This window comes from Acomys minous (genome assembly GCF_964271855.1).
Source record: "Acomys minous genome assembly, chromosome: 2".
Taxonomy (NCBI): Eukaryota; Metazoa; Chordata; class Mammalia; order Rodentia; family Muridae; genus Acomys; species Acomys minous.
The window spans coordinates 137555071-137576890 of record NC_140484.1 but is presented as its reverse complement, the minus strand read 5'-3'; the positions used below and the strand labels follow the sequence as shown (position 1 = coordinate 137576890).

The following is a 21820-nucleotide window of genomic DNA, read 5'->3' as shown; positions in this document are numbered from 1 at the left end:
TCACAGTTTCTGAGGGCCCAAGGTTCTGCGAACAATCCGCCTCAACGCAGCCTTCACCTCGTTATTCCTTAAGCTGTAGATGATCGGGTTCAGCATGGGAGTGACAACTGTGTAGGAGAGCGACAACACCTTCTTGTTCTCAGGTGAGGTGTTTGAGCGGGGCCGGAAGTATGTGAGGATGGCAGTGCTGTAGAAGAGGGAGACAACGAGAAGATGGGAGGAGCAAGTGGAGAAGGCCTTCCGTTTCCCTTCAGCCGAAGGCATCCTGAAGATGGTGGAAAGGATGCGGACATAGGAACCCAGGATCAACAAGAAAGGAAAGAGGATGAATAGGACAGTGGCTGTCAGGGCCTCCAGTTCAAACAGTGAGGTGTCAGCACAGACCAGGGCTATGACAGGGGGGCTGTCACAGAAGAAGTGGTTCACCCTGTTGGGGCCACAAAAAGGGAAACTGAAAATCCATGTGGTTTGCACAGTGGCCACTGGGAAACCTGAGAACCAGGAGGCAGCTGCCAGCTGGGCACAGGACCTGCGACTCATGATTATCGGGTAGCGCAAGGGATCACAGATGGCCACATAGCGGTCGTATGCCATTGTGGCCAGGAGACAGCACTCAGCAGCCCCAAAGAAGAAGAAGAAATACATCTGAGTGGCACAGCCAAGGAAGGAGATGGTTTTGTCTTGGAGTATCAAAGTACTCAGCATCTTGGGCACAATGACCAAGTTGAAGCCTATTTCCAGGAAGGATAAGTTTCTGAGGAAGAAGTACATAGGACTTTGCAGGGCAGAGTCAGCTGTAGTGACCAGGATGATGAGGACATTGCCCATGAGGGTGACTAGGTAAATGATCAAAAACAGGAGAAATAGTAGAGCCTGAACCTCGTAGGACAAACCTGAGAAGCTCAAAAGAATAAATTCCCTGACAACTGTCCAGTTTCCCCAGGTCATTCTTCCGCCCACTTTCACTGGGCATTCAAGACTCAGGAAGGCTGGAAAAGCTTCCACATGTTATGATGTAAGGTTTTATTGTACCCTAAAGGAGCAACTCCATTTGGTTCCATACGCTATCTACACTTGTTATGAGCGTTGAATGGAAAACATCAGTCCTTCCCGAAATGCACTGAATAATTTTGACTATTGAGTTCACAGCTGTTTTGAAAAATCCTGCTTTTTCCCTCCAGTTAAACTGAGACCCATTATATGCATTTGTATATGTCCAAGCTTTTCTGTGTTCTGTAGAGAATGGCTGAAAGCACAGCTCCACTTACCTTCCTGCCCTAGCACTCTTCAATAGTCAGTAGTGCTAAGAAAGACACGTGAATTGATTTTGAAGAGAGAGGTCTTGATGCTCAATGGAAGATGATGGAGTTTTACTTGGCACATTTTGTATAACAAAAGGGCAGAAAAGAAAACAAATATAAGAAACAGACAAAACATTTAAATGGAAAGGATTCCTGAGTAACACTTCTAAAAAAGACCCAATATCAAGGCCATTAATATCGAGAAAGATTTAATATTATTGGAGGAAGCCTCATTTCTACAGTCATCAGGATTTACAATATAGAAGTGGTCATATGTGCATCTCAGGGAAGAAGAGCTCTCGAGGAAGCTGCATATGATCAAAGAGAACAGAGTTGAGATAACATCAGACTCATGGAAGAATCCTAATGCCCTGTGTAAGCCTTTATGTCATCTCCTCTTGATTAACTTGTGCTTGGTTCTCAAGGCATTTGTTGGTCACACATTACATGCTAATAAAGTCCACCTCAAACATCCAGATGTCACTAGTAAGGAAGATTTTCCGAGAAAGAGAGAGAGAGAGAGAGAAAGAGAGAGAGAGAGAGAGAGAGAGAGAGAGAGAGAGAGAGAGAGAGAGATATTTCATTAGTAACCAAGTTTCAAAACTGAGATCTTCAAATCTTGATAATGATAATCTTAGATAAAGGAATAAAATTATAATGTGTGTATGTTATCTTATGTGTTATGTATGCTCAGTTAAAGCTATCCATGATGATTATGATAATTGATGGTATTTCTGCTTTCTAGGATAAGAAGTAAATCTGTGCAACCTGTGGCCCAAAGTCTCTTTGGGCCCAACTATTCCAATTTCTAAGACAAAAGAAAAAACATTTTTTTTCAATGAATACCAGCCATGTTCTATGTGGTAGCCATCAAAAGTCATAACTGATGATGAGTGACAATATCTGCTCTCATAGAAACTGCCTTCTTCATAATTAGATACATTACTAGCAGATTTTGCTAGTGTAATGCATGTTATGTGGGTGGTGAGTGAGAGCAATGCTGTAGAATAAAGTTGTCAGTGAGCAAGGAAGGCATTTGGGTGTGGAGAGCGTTAGAAATGCCTCCCTGAAAAGAAGACGTGCATGTCCCGTGCAGGTTCACAAGTCAGGCAGTGAAAGGATGGAAGAGACAAAGGGAATACTTAATGTTCTTACTGATTGATATTTATTTAAAAATCCTCATCCCCAGCCAGCTGTGGTGGTGCATGCCTTTAATTAACCAGCACTTGGGAGGCAGAGGCAAGTGAATCTCTGTGAGTTGAAGGCCAGCCTGGTCCACAAAGTGAGTTCCAGGACAGCCAGAGTTACACAGGGAAACCTTGCCTCAAAACAAAACAAAACAAAACAATCTTCACCCTCCTTTTCTTATGTGGGTGTGTATGTCTACATCTATTCCTCATGCCTTTTCTTGAGTTCTTGTCTTTCCATTTGTTTTGTTCTATGCCAATATATTAGTTGTTGTTTTTATCTTACCTTATATTATTATTCCTTAGAATCCTGTTTGTTTTCTAATGAGAGACAGAAACGGCTGTGTGTGTGGATCCAGATGAGAAGGAAGGTGAGGAGAAATCCAGCGGGGCAGAGCGAGAGGAAACAGTCATCAGCATATATCATGTGAAAAGGTACCTATTTTTAATAAAAAGGAATAACAGCAACAACAACAACAACAAAAGAAAAAATCTTTGATATTTGTGTACAGAGCAACAGACCATTTACAAAGCACTAGCTGTAGCTTCTACAAGATTCATAAAATCTTCTCGTAAAATGCTGTTGAATAATTTTACAATGACCCAGTGAAGTCTAGCTGTGACCCGTGACAATTTGAAGCCCTGTAAGGTACACATAGCAGTATGACTCCAGTCAGATACTCGAGAGCAAGTGACAAAGGGGAAGAAAGAAAACCATCATCAAAATTAACACTTAGAAAAGTTGAAGGAACTTACACATGGCCAGCTAGTTCTTTCTGACTTTCACACAGGGGTAGCCTGCTCTTTAAGTACTGTCAGCAAATGGCAATGCTTAAGCTGAATGAGGATTTAGACTTAATGAAAGGCAAGGTCTTAGAGCTATCTTTATACCATGTTCTTTTCTACTGGTTTCTGAAATGCCCGCTGGAGCATTTTCCCAAGGCCTCAGGGTTGCATGAGACACAGGGGAAAAAAAGTCTGATTTAGAGTGTCGCATCTGCCCCCTTCTCTATAGTCATAATTATGTACTTTCCTTCATTTGTTTTACTCTCTTGCCAACCTTCCTCTTAGTATTTCCTCCCTATGAGGTATTCTTCTCTGTCCTTTTCTTTCATACCTGTCATCTTCCACTTGAGTTTTAGATTCTCTGTTTTCCTCACTAGGCAGATAAAGGACAGCAGAGGAGTCACTGGGTAGATAATGAAAATGGCCTTCCTGTAGCTAAGGTTCTCTTTGTGAGGATGTTACCAGTGCAGGAGAACCCATGTAGTTTTCTTTCTCGTACAGAACAGTGAGTATAGAGCTTTTAATTATGATTTTGTGTGTGTGTGTGTGTGTGTGTGTGTGTGTGTGTGTGTGTGTGTGTGAGAGAGAGAGAGAGAGAGAGAGAGAGAGAGAGAGAGAGAGAGAGAGAGAGAGAGAGAGAGAGCGAGCATTATAGCAGGGACTTAGTTGAGGCTGGTGGTTTGGACAGTGACATCCTTCTGTCCACAGCGTCCTCATTGCACTTCTCTGTTCACAGTGTCTCCTTTCAGGATAAACACTTTTGGAGAGTCTGTGTTTTTTTTAAATGGAAGAATTAGATAAATACTTAAGAGTGCTTAGCAAAATTGCCACATAAATGATGATTTTAGTTCACACAGATTTAGTGGTAAGGGCTCTGTTGTTGTAAGCAGATTAGAGTTCTGAAGGTTAGATAACCTTTGAGCCATCATCAAGTGGACACTGACATAACTTCTGAGCTATGCTTTTCTGAATATGTAAGATTGTTATTCTACTAAATGTCCCATGTGCCTGGCAGGGGGATGGTAAGGGGCCAAATGAAATACTCAATATTCAGACAAACACTGTGAACATTTCAAAGCACATCACACATGTCACTATCATTTCATATCATTTTTTTCAGGATCCATACTTTGTCAAGTTCTATAAAATTCCATGTGCTTTGCATGAGACTCTGGTCTGTCTTCCCATCTCTTAGAAATTTGCCAAAAAGGACACATTTTGGGTGGTGATCCGTCCTCTTTACGAAAGGTTGCCATAACCCCTCACCCTTTACTCACCTCCCTTGAGCGACATGTGACAATGTAAATTTTGGGAAAGCTTTCCTCTGTAGCAGTCACTCTGGAGCAGCCCCAGGCTACCCGGGAATGGATGACTCCAGGAGAGCCCTCAGTTAGGGCTTTGACTGTGCCAGCGGTTCCAGATAAGCTCCAGGTTGTTCTGAGTCAGTCACTGCAGAGACAGTCCAGCCTAGGCTTGCCTCCATCCCATTTGCTGGTGGACTCTGGGTTGTACTCTTGTCAAATTCTCCAAGACTCTTTGTTTCAGGGCTGTGCCAGCCACTCCAGGTAAATCTTGTGCACTGGCTGGGCCAGTCCTTGGAAACAGTCTCTAAGCTAGCTGTGCACTGTTCCTCACTCCAGAGGTACTCCGCACTGGGCCTATGCCTGTCACTCTAGAGGATTCAACCTCGGTCTCAAGACTATTTCATTCCCTGCTGTTTATCATAACCTAATAATTTCCCTCAGTGCTCTTCTTCCTCAGGTGATGCCGAAGATTTACTTCTCAATGGATATGAGTTTCGGGCAACTCTTTCAACTCTTTTTTAACTCCTACAAAGCTTCACGAAGAGCCTATGATCCTATAATTAATCGCATGTAGGTCTTTATTTCAGCTCCAACTTTTCCTGTGGTTGTGACGCTACCAGAGAAAGGGTTAAAACTCAGTGGTCTAGCTACACTTCAAGGTTTGCATGCTAGAGAAATTAGAGGGGTGTGTCAGCATCCTTTACATTTCCTCACTTTTGACGCTTTTCTGGGTGGTTTTAACTTTGGCAGAAGAGAAGACTCCAGCTCTCAGGACCAGAACTCATTACTCAGGTGCTGCATATTAACGACAGGCATATGCAGTTGGAGAGGTCGCTAAACTTCTAGCAAGATGAAAGAAAGCTATGACCAAGAATCTCAAATATCTAACCGTTCTGGAGCAATAATTGAAACTGAAAAAGTGATGTGAAATCCAATTTCCACTCCTAACTAAGAAGTTATAAGCAATTTATGCCTACTGGAAAAGAGAAAAATCAGGGTTTTTTTTTCCCCTCCAATGAAGTCTCACTGTGTATATCAACCACAATCCAGAGCAGGCCCATACCAGGAGTAGGTGGGCAACACAAACTACAGTACTTTTGTGCAATTTTTGTTTTATTTAGGTATTTTTTTTGTCTTTTTGATTTTCTTTTTCTTAGTTTTTGTCTGCTTTGATTTTTTTTTTTGAGAGAGGGAAGATGAGATGAGTAGGGAGGTGTGGAGAATCTGAGAGGAGTTGGGGGAGGAGAAAGAATATTATCAGAATATAGTGTATAAACCACTTTAAAAATTTTAATTTATTATAATTTATTTAGATTACATCCTGATTGTTATCCCCTCACTTGTATCATCCTTGTTCCTGCCCTCCCTCCCTCCCTCTTCTTCTCTATTCCCTCTCCCCCTTAGACCTCTGACAGAAGGGGTCCTCCTCCCCCACCATCTGACTACAGCCTATCAGGTCTCACCCTGATAGCCTGCTTCCCCTTCCCCTTTCCTGGGCCTCCCCAACAAGGGGGAAGTGATCAAATTGTGGGCATGAGAGTTCATGTCAGAGGCAGTCCCCGTTCCCCCTACAACTATGGAGAATGTGCTGTACATTGGCTAGATCTGAACAGGGGGTCTAGGTGTACTGCATAAACTGTCCTTGGTTGGTACAGCAGTTTGTGCAGGACCACCTGGGTCCAGATCTGCCAGCCTTGATGGTCTTCTTGTGGGGCTCCTGAACCCTTTGGGTCCTTTTCACTCCTTCATCCATACCACTTTTAGTGCTCCACCTGGAGTCCAGCAGCAAGTCTCAGTATCTGTCCTGTTCCCCTCTGGACATCCATGTTGAGCTAATATCCAATTATGAGTGAGTATATACCACTTGAGTCTTTCTGCTTCTGGGGTAACTCACTAATTATGATCCTTTCTAGTTCCATCCATTTGTCCACAAATTTTGGCAATTCCTTGTTTTAAATAGCTGTGTAGTAGTGCACAGTGTAAATTTACCACAGTTTCTTTATCCATTATTCCACTGAGGGACTCTTAGGCTGTTTCCAGTTTCCCGCTATTATGAATAAGGCTGCTATGAACATTGTAGAGCATATGTCCTTGTTGTGTGCTAGAGCATCTTCTGGGCATATTCCAAGGAGTGGAATAGCTGGGTCTTGAGGAAGCCTTATTCCCAGTTTTCTGAGATAGCGCCAGATATATTTCCCAAAGTGGTTGTACAAGTTTGCATTCCCACCAGCAATGAAGGAGTGTTCCTCTTTCTCCACATCCTCGCCAGCATGTGGAAGTCTTCACTTACCAAGAAACTGGGATAGAGGGGAGGACATCCTATTGGGATTCTAGGTGAGAGAAGTATGGGAGAATGAGGAAATAGAAGGGTCCAGAGGGTCCTAGAAACCTAGGAACATTATGACGGGCAGATCTGGGCCCAGGGATTCTTCTCTAACTATGGCACCAGCCAAAGACAATACATGTAGTAAACTTTGAACCCCTACTCAGATCTAGCCAATGGACAGGACATTCTCCACAGTTGAGTGAAGAGCGGGGGCTGACTTTCACACAAACTCTGGTGCCCCATATTTAACCACATCCCCTTGATGGGGAGGCCAGGTGGCACTCAGAGGAAGGATAGCAGGCTATCAACAAGAGACTTGATATTCTATGATCATATAGAGGGGGAAGTGGTCCCCCTCAGTCACAGACATAGGGGAGGGGAATAGGGTGAAAGCGGGAGGGAGGGAAGAATGGGAGGAAACAAGGGATGGGATAACAATTGAGATGTAATATGAATAAATAAATAAATAAAGAGTAAAAAAAATACTTATTACTTCCCTAGTTCTTTCTGTCATTCTATGTTTCATCCTTTTCCTCAACTCCAATTTTATTCTAGCATTTGCAAGAGGACCAGTCATAACACAGGTCCTCATAACTAAAGAAACATATAAGGTTCACTTTGAATGACATTTTTCAGACGTTTATCACATGATGGGTGCTAGGTACTCAGTAGTAAATGGCTACCACTTAATGGGATATAAAGTTTAGAAGGGGAAGAAGCTGAGAGGAATCTTATAAAATATGAAATCACAACTGTGATGAACATACAACCAGGAGAAAATGATACAGCAACGGCATTTTTTTTTTGTTCTCTAGACATAAATTATGAGCATGAGGGGATGATGTGAAAATTTAGTATGTCCTTGTGAATTGGCTGAAGATATATGTGTGGATGGGCAAGAAAGATGCCTTTAAGAGGTCAAGAGTCTGTGTATTGTCTTGGTCACATCCATCAAAATGAGCACTGTATCTAAGCGGGAGACAGCACTATCACTCCCCTATGTAAAGGTGTGTGTGGTTCTGAATCCATTGTGGAAATAAACATGTCATAAAAAGAATAGATCACATAGGAAAAACACTTATTTCTTATGTGTTAGATTGTATTATTGCTGCTAAGAAAAACATATCCATGGAAGATGAGTTCAAATATTTATACTTAGTTTCAATTCATCATGGAGGTATCCTTAGAAAATTCACATTGGTAGGTAGGTATTGAACTTAGAGAAGTTACCTCACCCAGCGCTTCTGGATTTAAAGTCTCAGTGATCATTTTTAAAGGGGTGTGTGTGTGTGTGTGTGTGTGTGTGTGTGTGTGTGTGTGTGTGTGTGTGTGTGTGTGTTCTGCTTAAAAGCTCTGCCCCACTCCTTTGCCAACTCAAAGCCATAAGCAATGGAGATTTCATGATGGGATGATTGTAATGATGACAACATGTACACTTCTTCTTCAATCCTCTTGGGCCAATCTTTATTCTGGAGAATTCTACACATGCATATGATGAAATATGATCATAACTGTGCCCTATTTTTCCCCTATACCCCTCTCCATCAGCCCCACAACATGTTTCATTTCAAAATTAATATTTGCTTTTTGATAACCCACTAAGTGCAATTAGTGCTGCCTATACATGCACGGGTGTGGGCTGTTCAACAGAGCATAGGAAATCTACCAGTGGGAGCCTCTTCAAAAAAGGGTAATTGTTCCTTCTGTCAGCAGCTGTCAGCTGCCAGTACATGCTCATTAAGGGGTAGAGCATGAAGTGGGAATTTCCTGCCCATTCTGGAGTTCTAGCTGTCTTGACCTTGTACCAGTTTTGTCCAGGTAATATATCGGCTATGAGCTTACTAGTGTAATAGCCATGCCATGTACAGAAGAAGATAGCATTTTACAGCATTCCACCTCATCCTCCAGCTCTTACATACAGACTCTGTGAATCCTTCCTCAGCCTCTAGAAGCTTTAATTAAATAATCAAGGTAATAAACATATTTATAATATGAAAACGCAGCCACTCTTAAAGTTGGTACAAGCTTTACTTTCACATTTTCTGTACCTTTAGAAGAATGTCCTTGGCATTCTCTACAGTTATGTGGAGAGCGGGAACTGACTCTGACATGAACTCTGCTGCCCCATATTTGACCACCTCTCCTTGGTGGGAGGCCTGATGGCCTCTGTCTTAGACCTACGGGAGGGGAATAGGGTGAAAGCAGGAGGGAGGGAGGAATGGGAGGATACATGTGATGGGATAACAACTGAGTTGTAATCTGAATAAATTAATAAAATTAATTTGGATCCCAAGAAACCCTTCTGAGACTGATATGCCTGGAAGAATGCTCTCTCTGTCTCTGACTCTGTCTGTCTGTGTCTCTGTCTCTCTCTTACCTCCTAGATGGGAAGTGAATACAAAAGCCCACTTTCTATGATATGATCCATGGAAAAAAGGAAGATTTGCTTATGTTTCATTGTTCTCTAGATCAGGTTGATGCCAGGATTTCATAGGAAATCAAAGCTTTGCTTCACTTTGTATCCTCTTTACTGTGCTGGCTCTACTCAATCATCCTTTTAGTAATGAAGTTGTCTTGATGTTCTGACTCCAGACCTGATTATGAGACAACGTGATGTGTGGTGATCATCTCTGGGTCCTGTAGCAAGCTGACTTCCCATTGCTTTGGGTTCAGATGTTCTTAATAGGCAGAAGAAGATGCAAGAGGAGAAATATTCAAGAGTTTCTTCTTTTACGTAGTATGTGTGTCTTCTCCATTACCTAGGACACCTAAGTTCTGCTGAGGGAATTTGTCTTTCTCCAGAATCATCTCTCATCTTTTGAGTAGCACAATCACTCACATGCCATCTACCATCACTTCCCACAAATTCTTCTTCAAAGGTTATTTTGAGTTAACTCATTCTCATCACTTCAAGTCAGAATCATTTTTAAAACCTGAGCTGTCCCATTCACTTACTATTTTTATACTACAAAAGCCAGGCACAAGAAAGGTGCCTCACTTGCTGCCCAAATCTGGGGATCTGAGTTCAAATTCCCAGAACCCTTGTAAAAAGTCAGACGGCTTTTTACACATGGCATGTGCTCTAACTCTAGGACTGGGTAGCATGGTCAGGCGATCCTGGGAGCTTGCTAGCCAGACAGCCTATCCGAGATGGTGCTTCTGTTTCACTGAGAGATCCTCTCTCAAAGGAAGAAGGGAGAGAAGGAGAGAGGAAGATACCCAATGGCCTCTTCTCACCTCTACAGCATACACCTGCAGGCACAGGTGAATGTACTCTCCCTCAACACAAAACGCAGCACAGTTTTTTTTTTCGAGACAGGGTCTCTCTGTGTAGCCTTGGCTGTCCTGGATTCACTTTGTAGACCAGGCTGGCCTCGAACTCAGAGCGATCCACCAGCCTCTGCCTCCCAAGTGCTGGGATTAAAGGCATGCACCACCACGCCCTGCCCACTTTTTAAAAAAAAAAAAAAATTAAAGATTCTCTTGGCAAGGTGGATTCAGATGAAGAAATGATATATTCAACATTGAGGTAGTTATCACTTAACTCCTGCACTATGAATCTTCATGGATAACCTTTTTTACAAAGCTTTAAAAGTGTGCCTATACCTAAGGCTCCATCCATAGCTATAGACCAAGCCTTGATTGATTTGATTTTGATTTCTGGCAGACAGCATTGTCTTCCATGATCGTCTGCAGGATGTTTCATTAGACTATCACATCCGTCTGCTTCAACGTCAAATGAACTAGTGAAAATATCGTTGGAAGTTTCATTCTACCTGTTGTTGTGCATGTTAAACATCTATGGTTACAATATTTAACTTTACTCATTTGGTAGTCAGTATGTGTATCCAGTACCAACTGCTATTTATGGCAACACTCTGGATTTGAAGTTCTACACCTTTCATCTGACTCTAACTCCATCCATATCCTCCTAGTGTTTTAATGTGGTTCTGTGGAATAAAAGGCTTTTGATATACCTAAACAGAAACATCTGCGAAGTTTTAGTTTTCAAAGAGCCATAGGTACTTCCGGAGGAAACAAATTTGTTAAAAAAAACATACACACAACTACTTATAAAATTGAAACTATCAATACACTTGGAATATAAGCACACAAAAATAGCATAAACACTGTAAAAGAAATCATAGTGGGTCTTTGAAATACTGGATGAATTTGGAAAAACTAATGGTGTCAGACTTTCGTGAAAAATGTAATAAAAAGATATTAACTTGTGTTAATGATCTGAAGTGTTTATTCAGAGGTTCAAATGAAATGTGTGCATTTTTGATCTCATACTTATCTATTTTTCTCATTCTTCTAGCTTTATTTTATTGAAATTAAAAATTCATCGAGTTTATTTTTCATACAAATTAATCAACACTTATTATTCATAATAAATATTATTGATGAAATCTCAATAAACCAGCATACTCAAAAATTTCTGGTGGAAGTTTAAATTGAATTAAATTAGATTCCATATCTGGTGGAAATTCAATTTCTATCTGTTATATTTACCACTATAAATGTTAAAGGACATATGGAAAAAGCTTGTCATGATAGCATGATTTGTAACAATAAATGATTAAATAAGAGAATGACACATCTATAAAGTAAACTGCCATGAGGTCATAAAAGGAATCTTAGAATTAAAGAAGATCTGTGGGTATCAGCTAGTCTATAATTCATGCTTTGACAAAAGCAGCACATGGCTGACACTTATGATACAACTTCAACAAAGTGTAAGGACTGACATGTGAGCCAGGGAGCTTAAAGAACCTCAGAAAATTCTTCCTGGGAAGAACTCAGTAGGAAGGAGATGGCCAGTGATGCTATGCAGGTGTGTTCATGAGGGTTATGGAACTACTGTTCTGTGCTGCATCCTTGTTAGCTTAGAGAATCTACATTGCCTAAAGGGCATGAGCAACGAACCATGTCAAGGAAACTAGTGATAGTAGGGGAGGAATCAGGTATCAATTCTTTTTAATATATAAAGAGTCAGAATTACAAAAAGGAAGAGGAAATGACTATGATTCAGGATGAGTTTTTTCCTCTTTTTCTGCATATGATCCCATGTTAAAATTACTAGCATTTTATAGTGTTCAAAGTATGTGTTTGTTACACAGGAGTAAAATAATCTTGAAATCTTTGTCACTGGGCCATTGAAATGCCAACAGAATCAGTAAGTGAAGGAATATAAAGGCTTTGAAGATGCTACTGTCCTCTGTAGCCAGTTGCTATTAGCTTTGATCAAGCCCAGTGTTCTTTGATATTATGGTTGAAGTTGAACCCCTGGCCTGCATCTCCTTTGAGATGTTTGTAAACAAAGTTACAGCACAAAAGTTTCATACTCTGAGTACTGTAGAGGAGGGACTTGGTTATAAAGGTTCTGCTTCTCGCATAATCGTTTGAAGACTCATGTGCCAGTGTGGTGATTTCGCATGCTGTGATAGCACTGTCAGCAAGTCCACTCACAGGGAGAAATTTGAAAATGAGAACTTCATCTTGAAGCGTAAAGACCCTGGCATTTTGTCCATGCAAACTCTGGACCAAACACAAATAGTTCCAAATTTCATCTGCCTTGCCAAGATGGAGAGGTTAGATGGCAAACATGTGTTCAACCAGAAAGTGAAAAGCGTGGGCATTATGGAAACATGAAGCTCTTAGAGTACAGGAACAGCAAGCCTAAGAAGAAGGTCACCATGGGCAGCAGTAACACCTCTAACCTGTGGGCATCTTAACCACCACGCCATCCCTTTTAATCTCAGGAGATTCCCATCTCGTCTCAATATGTAATACTTACAGTTCATCTCACTTTGGTTCTCTGGCTTACATTTGTCCCTTATTCACCTCAAGTCTAGGTGATTTCAAACTTAACTTTATGACTATGAATAGAAACTAAATAAGAAAAGTAAAAATGCACTTTTGTGATTGTATAATTTGCTAATAAAATACATTTTATATAGACGGCAGTAATAGGTCTAAACTACATTTGTGGGCTTTTTCCCCTTCTATGGAGATTTCCACAAGCCATAGAGGCAACAGGAATTCATCAAAGTCAGATGAATAAGAGGTGGACACGAGTCACAAATCTATGCTCCCCATTCAACAAATATTAGTCTTACCATTTAAATATCTATATGATATATTTTCTGAGGTCCACAATCTTGTGGAAAGTCCTGCTCAGGGCATTCTTCACCTCATTATTTCTCAGGCTGTAGATGATGGGGTTCAATAGAGGAGTCAAAACAGTGTAGGACAATGATAACAGTTTCTTGCTTTCAGGGGAATTATTTGATTTGGGCCTAAAGTAAGTGAGGCTTAAAGACACATAGAAAAGAGAGACAACGAGGAGATGTGAGGAGCAGGTGGAGAAGGCTTTGTGCTTCCCTTTAGCTGATGGAATCCTGAGGATGGAAGCAGCAATGCGAGTGTAGGAACAGAGGATCAGCAGGCAGGGTATCATGACGATCAGAATGGTCCCAACAATGGCATAGACCTCAAACCGTGCTGTGTCTGCACACACCAGCCTCAGCACGGGTGGGCTGTCACAGAAGAAGTGGTTCACCTTGTTGGTGTCACAGAATGGAAAGCTGAAAAGCCATGCGGTCTGTACAGTGGCCACAGGGAATCCTGGAAACCAGGAGGCAGCAGCCAGTTTGACACATGTCTCTTGGTTCATGATGACTGGGTAATGCAAGGGGCTGCAGATGGCTACATAGCGGTCATATGCCATGGTGGCCAGGAGGAAGCATTCTGCCACTCCAAAGAAAAAGAAGAAATACATCTGGGTGGCACAGCCAGAGAAGGAGATGCTTGTGTCCTGGGCAATCAGTGTCCCCAACATTTTGGGTACAATGACCATGTTGAAGCCGAGCTCTATGAAGGACAAGTTCCTGAGGAAGAAATACATGGGGCTTTGCAGCATGGGGTCAGCCAAGGTGACGAGAATGATGAGGCTGTTTCCCAGCAGGGTGACCAGGTAGATGGCTAGAAATGCCAGGAACAGCAAGGCCTGTATTCCGTAAGGCAGGGAGGAGAAGCTCACGAGGACGAACTCAGTTACTCTTGTCCAGTTTCCTGCAGCCATGGGCATGAGCATAAATCTCCAGTGTGCTCACGAAGATGGATTCTTGAGCACACAAATCAGAGTGTATATTTTCCTCTCCAGATTCTGATTGGTTTCAAGGAAAGAATCAAAGCCATGATCCTTCAGAAGAGGAAGAATTTCTAGTGCTTAATCTGAGACATGCCAGAGTGAGCCTGTGAAGCTGATTTTTCCAGTTTTCATATTAATGCTCAGAAAGGACAGACTGTAGAAGGGACATTGAAGTATACATTTTGGGGTTAAAGTGGTCCTGAATACACTCAAAACTTTGAGAAATACGTCCAATGTTCATAATTAAAAACAGAACACAACATAGAGTTTATCAAAGCTCTAGAAATAGAATTTTAACAGTAGTTAGGCTAACTAATGATTTTTCTAATTTTCATGAATCCTGAGTTTGAGAGGTGATGGGCTACCATCTATTGAAAACAGTTTATGTGCCGTCTCCCCCTGAAGTTTCTATTTTCTGTATGATCACAGTGATCTCAGAGTAATGGTAGAAAATCAAAGAAAGGACTTTTTTTTTCCTGAGAGAGAGCCTCATTGTATAACCCTGGTTGGCCTTAAACGAATGATTCTCCTGCCTCTGCCTCCACCCCCTAGTGCTACAAGTAAAGGTGTCTGTTGCCACTTCTGTCTTGTAATAGATTTTTAATATAAAACATATCTTTTGAATGGCAAATCCATTCTGTTTTTTAGTCAATTCTATTTTACAGAATTATTCTACTCTATCTGAGAACTCCTTCCTTCATGCTTCAGAGGAGTAATAACATTGCTGAAAAAATTGCAGAAAGGTTAATGGAAAATATAAAAGGAACACATATCACTAAAGCCAGCATATTCAGGATGTTCCTTAGGCCTAATTGGATTCTACCTGTATTATTTGGTGCTAATTTTGTTGGTTACCAATAAACTATTCCCTTAGAATTATTGTTGCAAACTAAGATATTGAATTCTAAGAAAGAATGATGAGATAATGTTGGAAAATGAAAGTTACTGAACTAGACATTTTGAGGGAATGACCATTAAAAAAATTATGAGCAGTGAAAGACAGAAATTTAACTTTTGTGTGTAGTTGGTCATGTCTGTAATCCCAGCATTTGGGAGGCTGAGGCAAGTGATGGCTATGAGTTCCAAGCTAGCCTAGAGAAAAGCCTTGTCTAAAAAATAAAACAAAATAAGCAAAAATACCCCAATCAACCAGCCAACATTTATATAGTAAAAAGCAAAAATAATGTGACTGGTGTTGGATATTTTACACTCCTAGATTTTTATTCCATGCTAATGAGCTTGGACTTTAATTTGCAACTGAAGAAACCACCTGAATATTGGGGAAGTGGGATGACACACTCATACCCTCTGGGAAGAAAGCTCGCTGTGACTACTGTAAGACCAGGTGGTAGAGTGTGAGCGAAGGAGAGGGGTAAAAGCTGTGTGCCCAGAAGCAAGGATACAGGTTGTATGCTCACTTTTCTCATTGCATCCACTCTTACCCAGTTCTGAAGCAGGAGAAAATCCCAATGAGGAAAGCTTAGTATTATTGATGAGTCATGTGAATATCAAGGCTACCTTTAAAATCCCAAAGTGTCTACCAAGGGGCAGAGGATTGTTATCACAGAACGATTGTGGCCAAACTGATCAAAGATTTTCCTGAAGCAGGGGCTGTCTGAATTTTCCCCATAGTCTTACAAAAAACGTAAAAGGGTCAACAATGCAGTGGACACTCTGAAGTAGAACACTTCTTACTGTCACTGAAGGGAAAAGCCAGCTCTGTCACTCAAATTATGGATTTAAAAAAAAAATCACAAAGTGACTCTTCTATAATGAACTGATGTGTATTTTATTTTACTTGAATCTTGAGGGGACTAAGGAAAATTCTATTAGGGAGCCTGATTAGAAAAATAACTAAACAGCTTGCCACACTTCAGGGATCATGGCTGATCCTGTGTAAGGCAGATTAAAATCAAGACTAGTGGAATTAAGTTATTGGTCAAAAAAGGTGGTATATGAAAAAGAAACAAAGCAGCAAGAAGAAAAGTTTGAAAAGATGTAGGCTGAAGATGGTGGAAAATACGCCATTAAGCAGCTGGCCCTGATACTTCCAGAGTTCTGCATGATAATTACAGATTGCCAGTGCTGTTAGGCATGCACATAGCAATCTTCAACAGATATTAGTAAGTGAAAAAGACTTGGAAGAGGTGGAGCAGTGTGAAGAAGCATGTGTCGGGGAGGCCTGGCGGCACTCAGAGGAAGAAGAGACTTGATACCCTATGAACATATACAGGGGGAGGAAGTCCACCTCAGTCACAGTCATAGGGGAGGGGAGTAAGGGGAAAATGGGGTGGGGGAGGGATGAATGGGAGGATACAAGGGATGGGATAACAGTTGAAATGTAATATGAATAAATTAATAAAATATATTTAAAAAAGAAACATGTGTTGTACTGGATTCAGTGAAGCTAGAAGCCTGAAAATTTTCTGTACAGGGTGTTTTGTTTTGTTTTGTTTTCATCACATCCTGGTCTCTGTCCTACAATTCATTATTTTTGGCCAATGCTGTGTTTAGCAATGACAATGTACTTCTTTTTGTCCAGCTGTACTTATTTTTCTTTGCATAACTTCATGTGTCAAATAGGTGAGTTCATCTAATAAAAATGCAATGCAAAATAAGTAAAAATACCCTTTATAAATGACAATTTGGGGGGAAAAGAAATTAAATTGCTTACCATCATCCATTCTTATGGAAAGGGTACCATCCTGGTTGTAGTATTGTATTCCAGCTTTAAGGCTGTTATCATTTGGAGAAGGGATATATCAGACTTCTCTGCACCACTTCCCACAACAGCATGCAAAAACTAAACTTACTTCAAGAAGTAAAATAAATATATAATGAAAAGTTGGTCTTTACTGTAAAGCAAAGTTCATGTTTTAACAAATGGACAGAAGTAGGTGTGTAGAGGAATCCTTTATGATGAGGGGACACTGGATGTTTGGAAGTAGCTTTGTCGTATCAAGTTTGTTGTTGTACTTGGTCATGTCTTCCACAAACTACCGTATTTCTTCACATAAAATAATGAACAGAATTTTACAGCAAATTAAAAATCTGTCAGATCCATACTGTCACTAATCTTTGAATGCATTTCGAAAGAGGCACTGCTTAATGGGGCCCATTACTTTGAGGGTTAACTAAAAATTAAAAATAAGGCAGTAGTAACAATGAAGGCATGATAAAGAGTAATGTCTTAGAATTAATTAATGAGAGAAGTTTTGTTCAATAAGATTGGAAGTTTTTTATAAAACCTCTGCATATTTGTTGATCAGAATCGTAGAATTGGTGACAATAATTAAGTAGCATAACTAATAATAGACATTCCATTTGTCTCCTTTCTTATATATTTATCAACGCTTATTCTCTTAATACTTAGAAAGTGTTAAACGAGATACATTGGCCTTGCTGGAACAGGCTGAGGAAACTGCTAAGCTGTTTCTACACTGAACTTACAGGACCAGAGGAAGCTGAGACAGAGGACAGAAAACTCATGGCTTTAGTTGTCCTCAGCTGTGTCTCTTTTGTCCTCGGAGTGAGATGAAGAGAGAGAACCTTGGTTTTTTTTCCCAGGTGTTAATAGATTTTCTTTTATTCCCCACAGGACATGACTTTTCTTGAATCTTTTGTCCCATGAGGGTGTGGTGAAGTGTCAGTACCAACAGGATAAACTCCAGGAAGTAAAACCAAACTGTAGTAAAGGGAAGCACCACCACCATGCAGAGCGAACGGCTGAGAGTCTAAAGCTGGACGGGTTAAATTTAACTCTAGCTCTAGGACTCTGCTTGTGATGCTCAATGGTTTTGTTAAACTCTGTGAGCTTCAGTTTTCGCTTTGTTTAAAGATACTTTTCTCATTGGGTAGAAGTGATGCCATGATAAAATAAAATGGCTTACGTTTGTTAAAAAGGAGAAATAGTTTAGAAATTTAATGCATATTCACATCACATACTAGCATTCATGAGGCATCCTTATACCCATTCAACTATACAGATAAAACAACAGATATGCTTCTTGAGCCTACTCACGTGGCTCATATTTTATTTATTTTCTTAGAGATTTATTTTTTTAATTTATTTTATTGGATTTCTTTTTTCTCTGTCTCTCTTGTTCACCTGAGTCCCTTCCAATATCCCAACACCAGGTAGGAGAGAAAGGTTAGTGGGGAAAAGAGGCATAGTTATTGGTTGACTTCTTCCTGCTGGTTAGTGTTCTTAGGTTCCTTGCGGCAAAACCAGTCTTTATTTCAGGACATCTCCAACTTCTTCTTCTCCTCATCAAACTGAACGACAGTAACCAGGAGCATGGGGGGCAGGGAGGGAAGAGCAGCAGCTGCCTTCTTCCTGGGAGCACCCAGTCTCTCTTTGGGCTCTGGCATTTTTTTTCCCTCTCTGAGTGCCCAGAACTACACTATCTGCAGCTGGCAAATATCACTCCCTTCTTGGAGCCTGCACAAGGCAAATAGTCTGCTTCTGTGGACAATCTGAAGCATCCCCATATTCCACACCTGGGATTAAAACCAAAAAAATGGTTACATAACATAACTCTGTTCTTGAAGAAACTGAAACTCCGACTACAGAGACAGGATTTCATGCAGTACAGGACGGCCTTGAATTCACTATGTAGCTGAGGGTGAGTTTGAACATCTGATCCTCTTGTCTTGACTTATCAGTTACTGAGATCTTTGTGGAGATGCCCAGTGTGCACAGTGCTGCAGGTGGAATCAGAGCTTCATGCACGCTATGGAAGCACACCACTAACTGAGCTACTTCCCAGTCCGAAGCTTGGGTCATATTTTGTGGGACCTCCAAGTAGACTAGCAGTTAATAAGTCTAAGTGGTCTGTAGAAATCCAGGAGGCGAGACATAGTAAACTATAGGACAAAAAGGTCCCAAAACACATAGATCTTAGTATTAGATTTATCATTATTAGTTATCTTGTTATATGCTGATTATTCTCCTGGGAATTGTATAAGGACGAGACATAGTCCTTTGTCCCTAATTGTTTAGGTGACTTGAGGCTATTGGAATTTGAAGGAGCCAGTTCAAGGTAGAGATAGAATGAGATTAAATAATATATTTTATTAGAAAGCTTAATTCACATTACTTTTATTGTAGCTCACATTGTAGCTCCAGCTGGAGATTGGGTCCTATGCTCAGAGAGCCTGGTGTGGGCTTTTTCAAGATGGTGGGTAAATTCCTGACAGAAAGGAAACCTTGCTAGCCATCTTTTCAGAGGTCAGGGGTCTTGAAAACGACATAAGAATCTTAATGAAGTTGTCTAGCGTGGCAATATTTTTAAAGTCATTCTACTAGAGAAAAGAAAAATTCTAATTGTGTTTTAAATTTTAATATCACTTAAATGCACCATTACATTTCAAACAATATAGAAACTACCTTTTACCCACCAACAGGAACATTTATAATTATAAATTTATGAGCACAGCATGGAGGAGGAAGACAGAGACCTGCTGAGACATGCAGGTCTGTGCTGGAAGGCAGTAGACACACAGGTCCCTGCTTACCACTATGCATTTCTATGAGGAAGTCACAGGAGGCAGATATCCACAGAACTGACTGCTGCCATGCCACACAAGTGGGCTATAAACACTTAGAGGCTTGTTAGGCACCATGCTATGCAGCACAGACAGAGGAGGTCACCCGAGGCCCACAAGCCACCTGGTCTGTCTTCAGCAGGAGCCACTACAATGCACAGGTATGTGGTGAACAGATGGGAGAGAAAGAGAAGTGAAACAATTTGAGTATTATGAAGAGAGATGAAACTGGAGATGCCTGGATGGAGATGAATAGCCTGTTTTGAACAGACAGCCACACCATCTGTGGCCAGTGGCAAAGTCCCAACCCATGCTGCTTCCGGGGGCCATGTCTGGGTCCATGGATACACAGCAGCAGGGGTCAGTGTGCATATGTCTGTGGTGAGTATTACCTCTAGGGATTACTGGGACATCCTTGGTCTGGGTAGCTGCCAGGGCTCATGTGGATGCCCAGGAGTTGAACAGAGCTGGCGCTGGTCCTCACTGGCTGTGGTGCTCTGCAGATCTGGTCCAACCTTTCACCTGCAAAAGCACTCAGGAGAGTACGCCCTGCATCTTGCCTGGACAAGACAGCCTAGCTGGTCCTTGTGGTAGAGGCACAGTTGAGCAGGCCCCAAGGGCGAGAACACGGAAGTACTGGCCCAACCCCTGCTCCACTGTGAGACACCGTGGGCAAGATGTTGATACCCTCCCACGCCTACCCTTCACCACTTCAGGCAATCGTGAAAGCTGGCCCTGTGGTCATGAGAGCAGGTGGGCTGTCCCTGCCCCTCACTTGCAGCAGCACTTGGGAGAGCAGGCCCTGCACCTCACCTGGACAGCACAGGAGAGCTGGCCTGTTGGTGGGGGTGCAGAGGAGTAGGCCCAGTGGGTGCGAGCTCTGGAATACTGGCCCCGCCAGGATGTTGTGAGGTGATGATGTTGCAGAGGTGATGCTTTGTGGCAGTCCTGAGAGCTGGCCCTGTCCGTTGCAGGCTGCAGCATGCTGGAGTGAGCAGGCCCTTCACCGCCTCTGGGTAGCACTGTACAGCTGGCCCTAGTGGCAGGGGCGTGGGTGAGCAGGCCTGAGGATGAGAGTGAGTGAGAGCTGACTCGGCCACTCACCTGGTATGAGAGGCGGCATGGGTGCAGAGCGAAACCTCTCCCCCTTTCCTCTTGCCACCTGTAGGGCTTCAGAGAGCTGTTCTCTATAGCACTTGGGAGAATGGGTCCTACGACTTGCCTGGGCAACACAGTAGAGGTGGCCCTGATGGCAAAGATGCGGGTGAGCAAACGGGAGGTTGTGAGGGAAGGAGAACTAGCCAAGCTCCTCACTGGCTGCAGCACCTGAGAGAGTGGACCTTGCTTGTTGACTAGGCAGCACAACGGAACTGGCTCGGGAAGCCTGGGTGTGGGTAAGCCAGCCCCAAAGGCTATGAGAACCGGGAGAGCTGACCTGCCTCCTGCAGTCTGCAGCACTGAGTAGGCTAGCCAGATGAGTGATGGAGAGCTCCCCCTAGTGGTGGGGATAACGGAGAGCAGGTGGGCTGACCAGCTCGACTACCACCCGGGCCCAGACCCAGGGCTTTGAGTTGGCCCACCCCCAAATCTACACCAACTATAAACTGTTGGAGCTTGTGAGAGGGGTGATCCTGCTGATCCAAACCTACAGGATCTCCATGACAGAGGGCAGCAACAACAGGATAAGTAGGAGGAGCCCCAGGGAGGATCCCATATTGATGGTGTCACAGAAGGCAGAGGCCCGGCACCAGACCAATGGCTCATTGCAATGCTCATTTGCAAGTGAAGATGTATAGAGATTAGGGCATACTGCGGGGCACACTGTGACACACTAAGAGTTCTACAAAGAGATGTTTTCTATGGTTTGCTTTGCTTTTATTTGTTCTAATTTTTTTTTGGGTGGGGGAGACGTTACAAGGGCAAGTGCAGGGATATGAGGGGACAGGGAAATGAGGGGGACTGGGATGCCTGATGTGAAACTCACAAAGAATCAGTAAAGAGTTGAAAAAAATTGGCATTTCTCTTTAGTGAGAAAAATTATGGACAGAGTTGAAAGACAAATGATCCCTGAGGCTTGGAAGGAGGGGGTTTAATATAGACATCTGGTTCCACAGGATGGAGCCCATACCTGGCACCCTTTGGGGGCCAAGAATCTGTGGCTGGACAAGTCATAGGACCTAGAGGAGAAAATACTACTGTAAGGCTGCCAATAG

At 42.1% G+C, this 21820-nt stretch overlaps 2 protein-coding genes across 2 annotated transcripts; both read right to left on the bottom strand.

Annotated features, from left to right (window-relative positions):
* OR10A4 (olfactory receptor family 10 subfamily A member 4) lies at positions 1-973 on the bottom strand (the record flags this gene model as incomplete). The annotated part of the gene is made up of 1 exon (XM_084773664.1): positions 1-973. Exon 1 carries the CDS (start codon positions 946-948, stop codon positions 1-3), a length of 948 nt encoding a protein of 315 aa, XP_084629790.1. The 5' UTR covers positions 949-973.
* Positions 974-13037: 12064 nt separating this feature from the next.
* On the bottom strand, positions 13038-13997 carry LOC311591880 (olfactory receptor 10A5-like; the record flags this gene model as incomplete). The annotated part of the gene is made up of 1 exon (XM_084771700.1): positions 13038-13997. One exon carries the CDS (start codon positions 13995-13997, stop codon positions 13038-13040), a length of 960 nt encoding a protein of 319 aa, XP_084627826.1.
* Positions 13998-21820: the final 7823 nt, after the last annotated feature.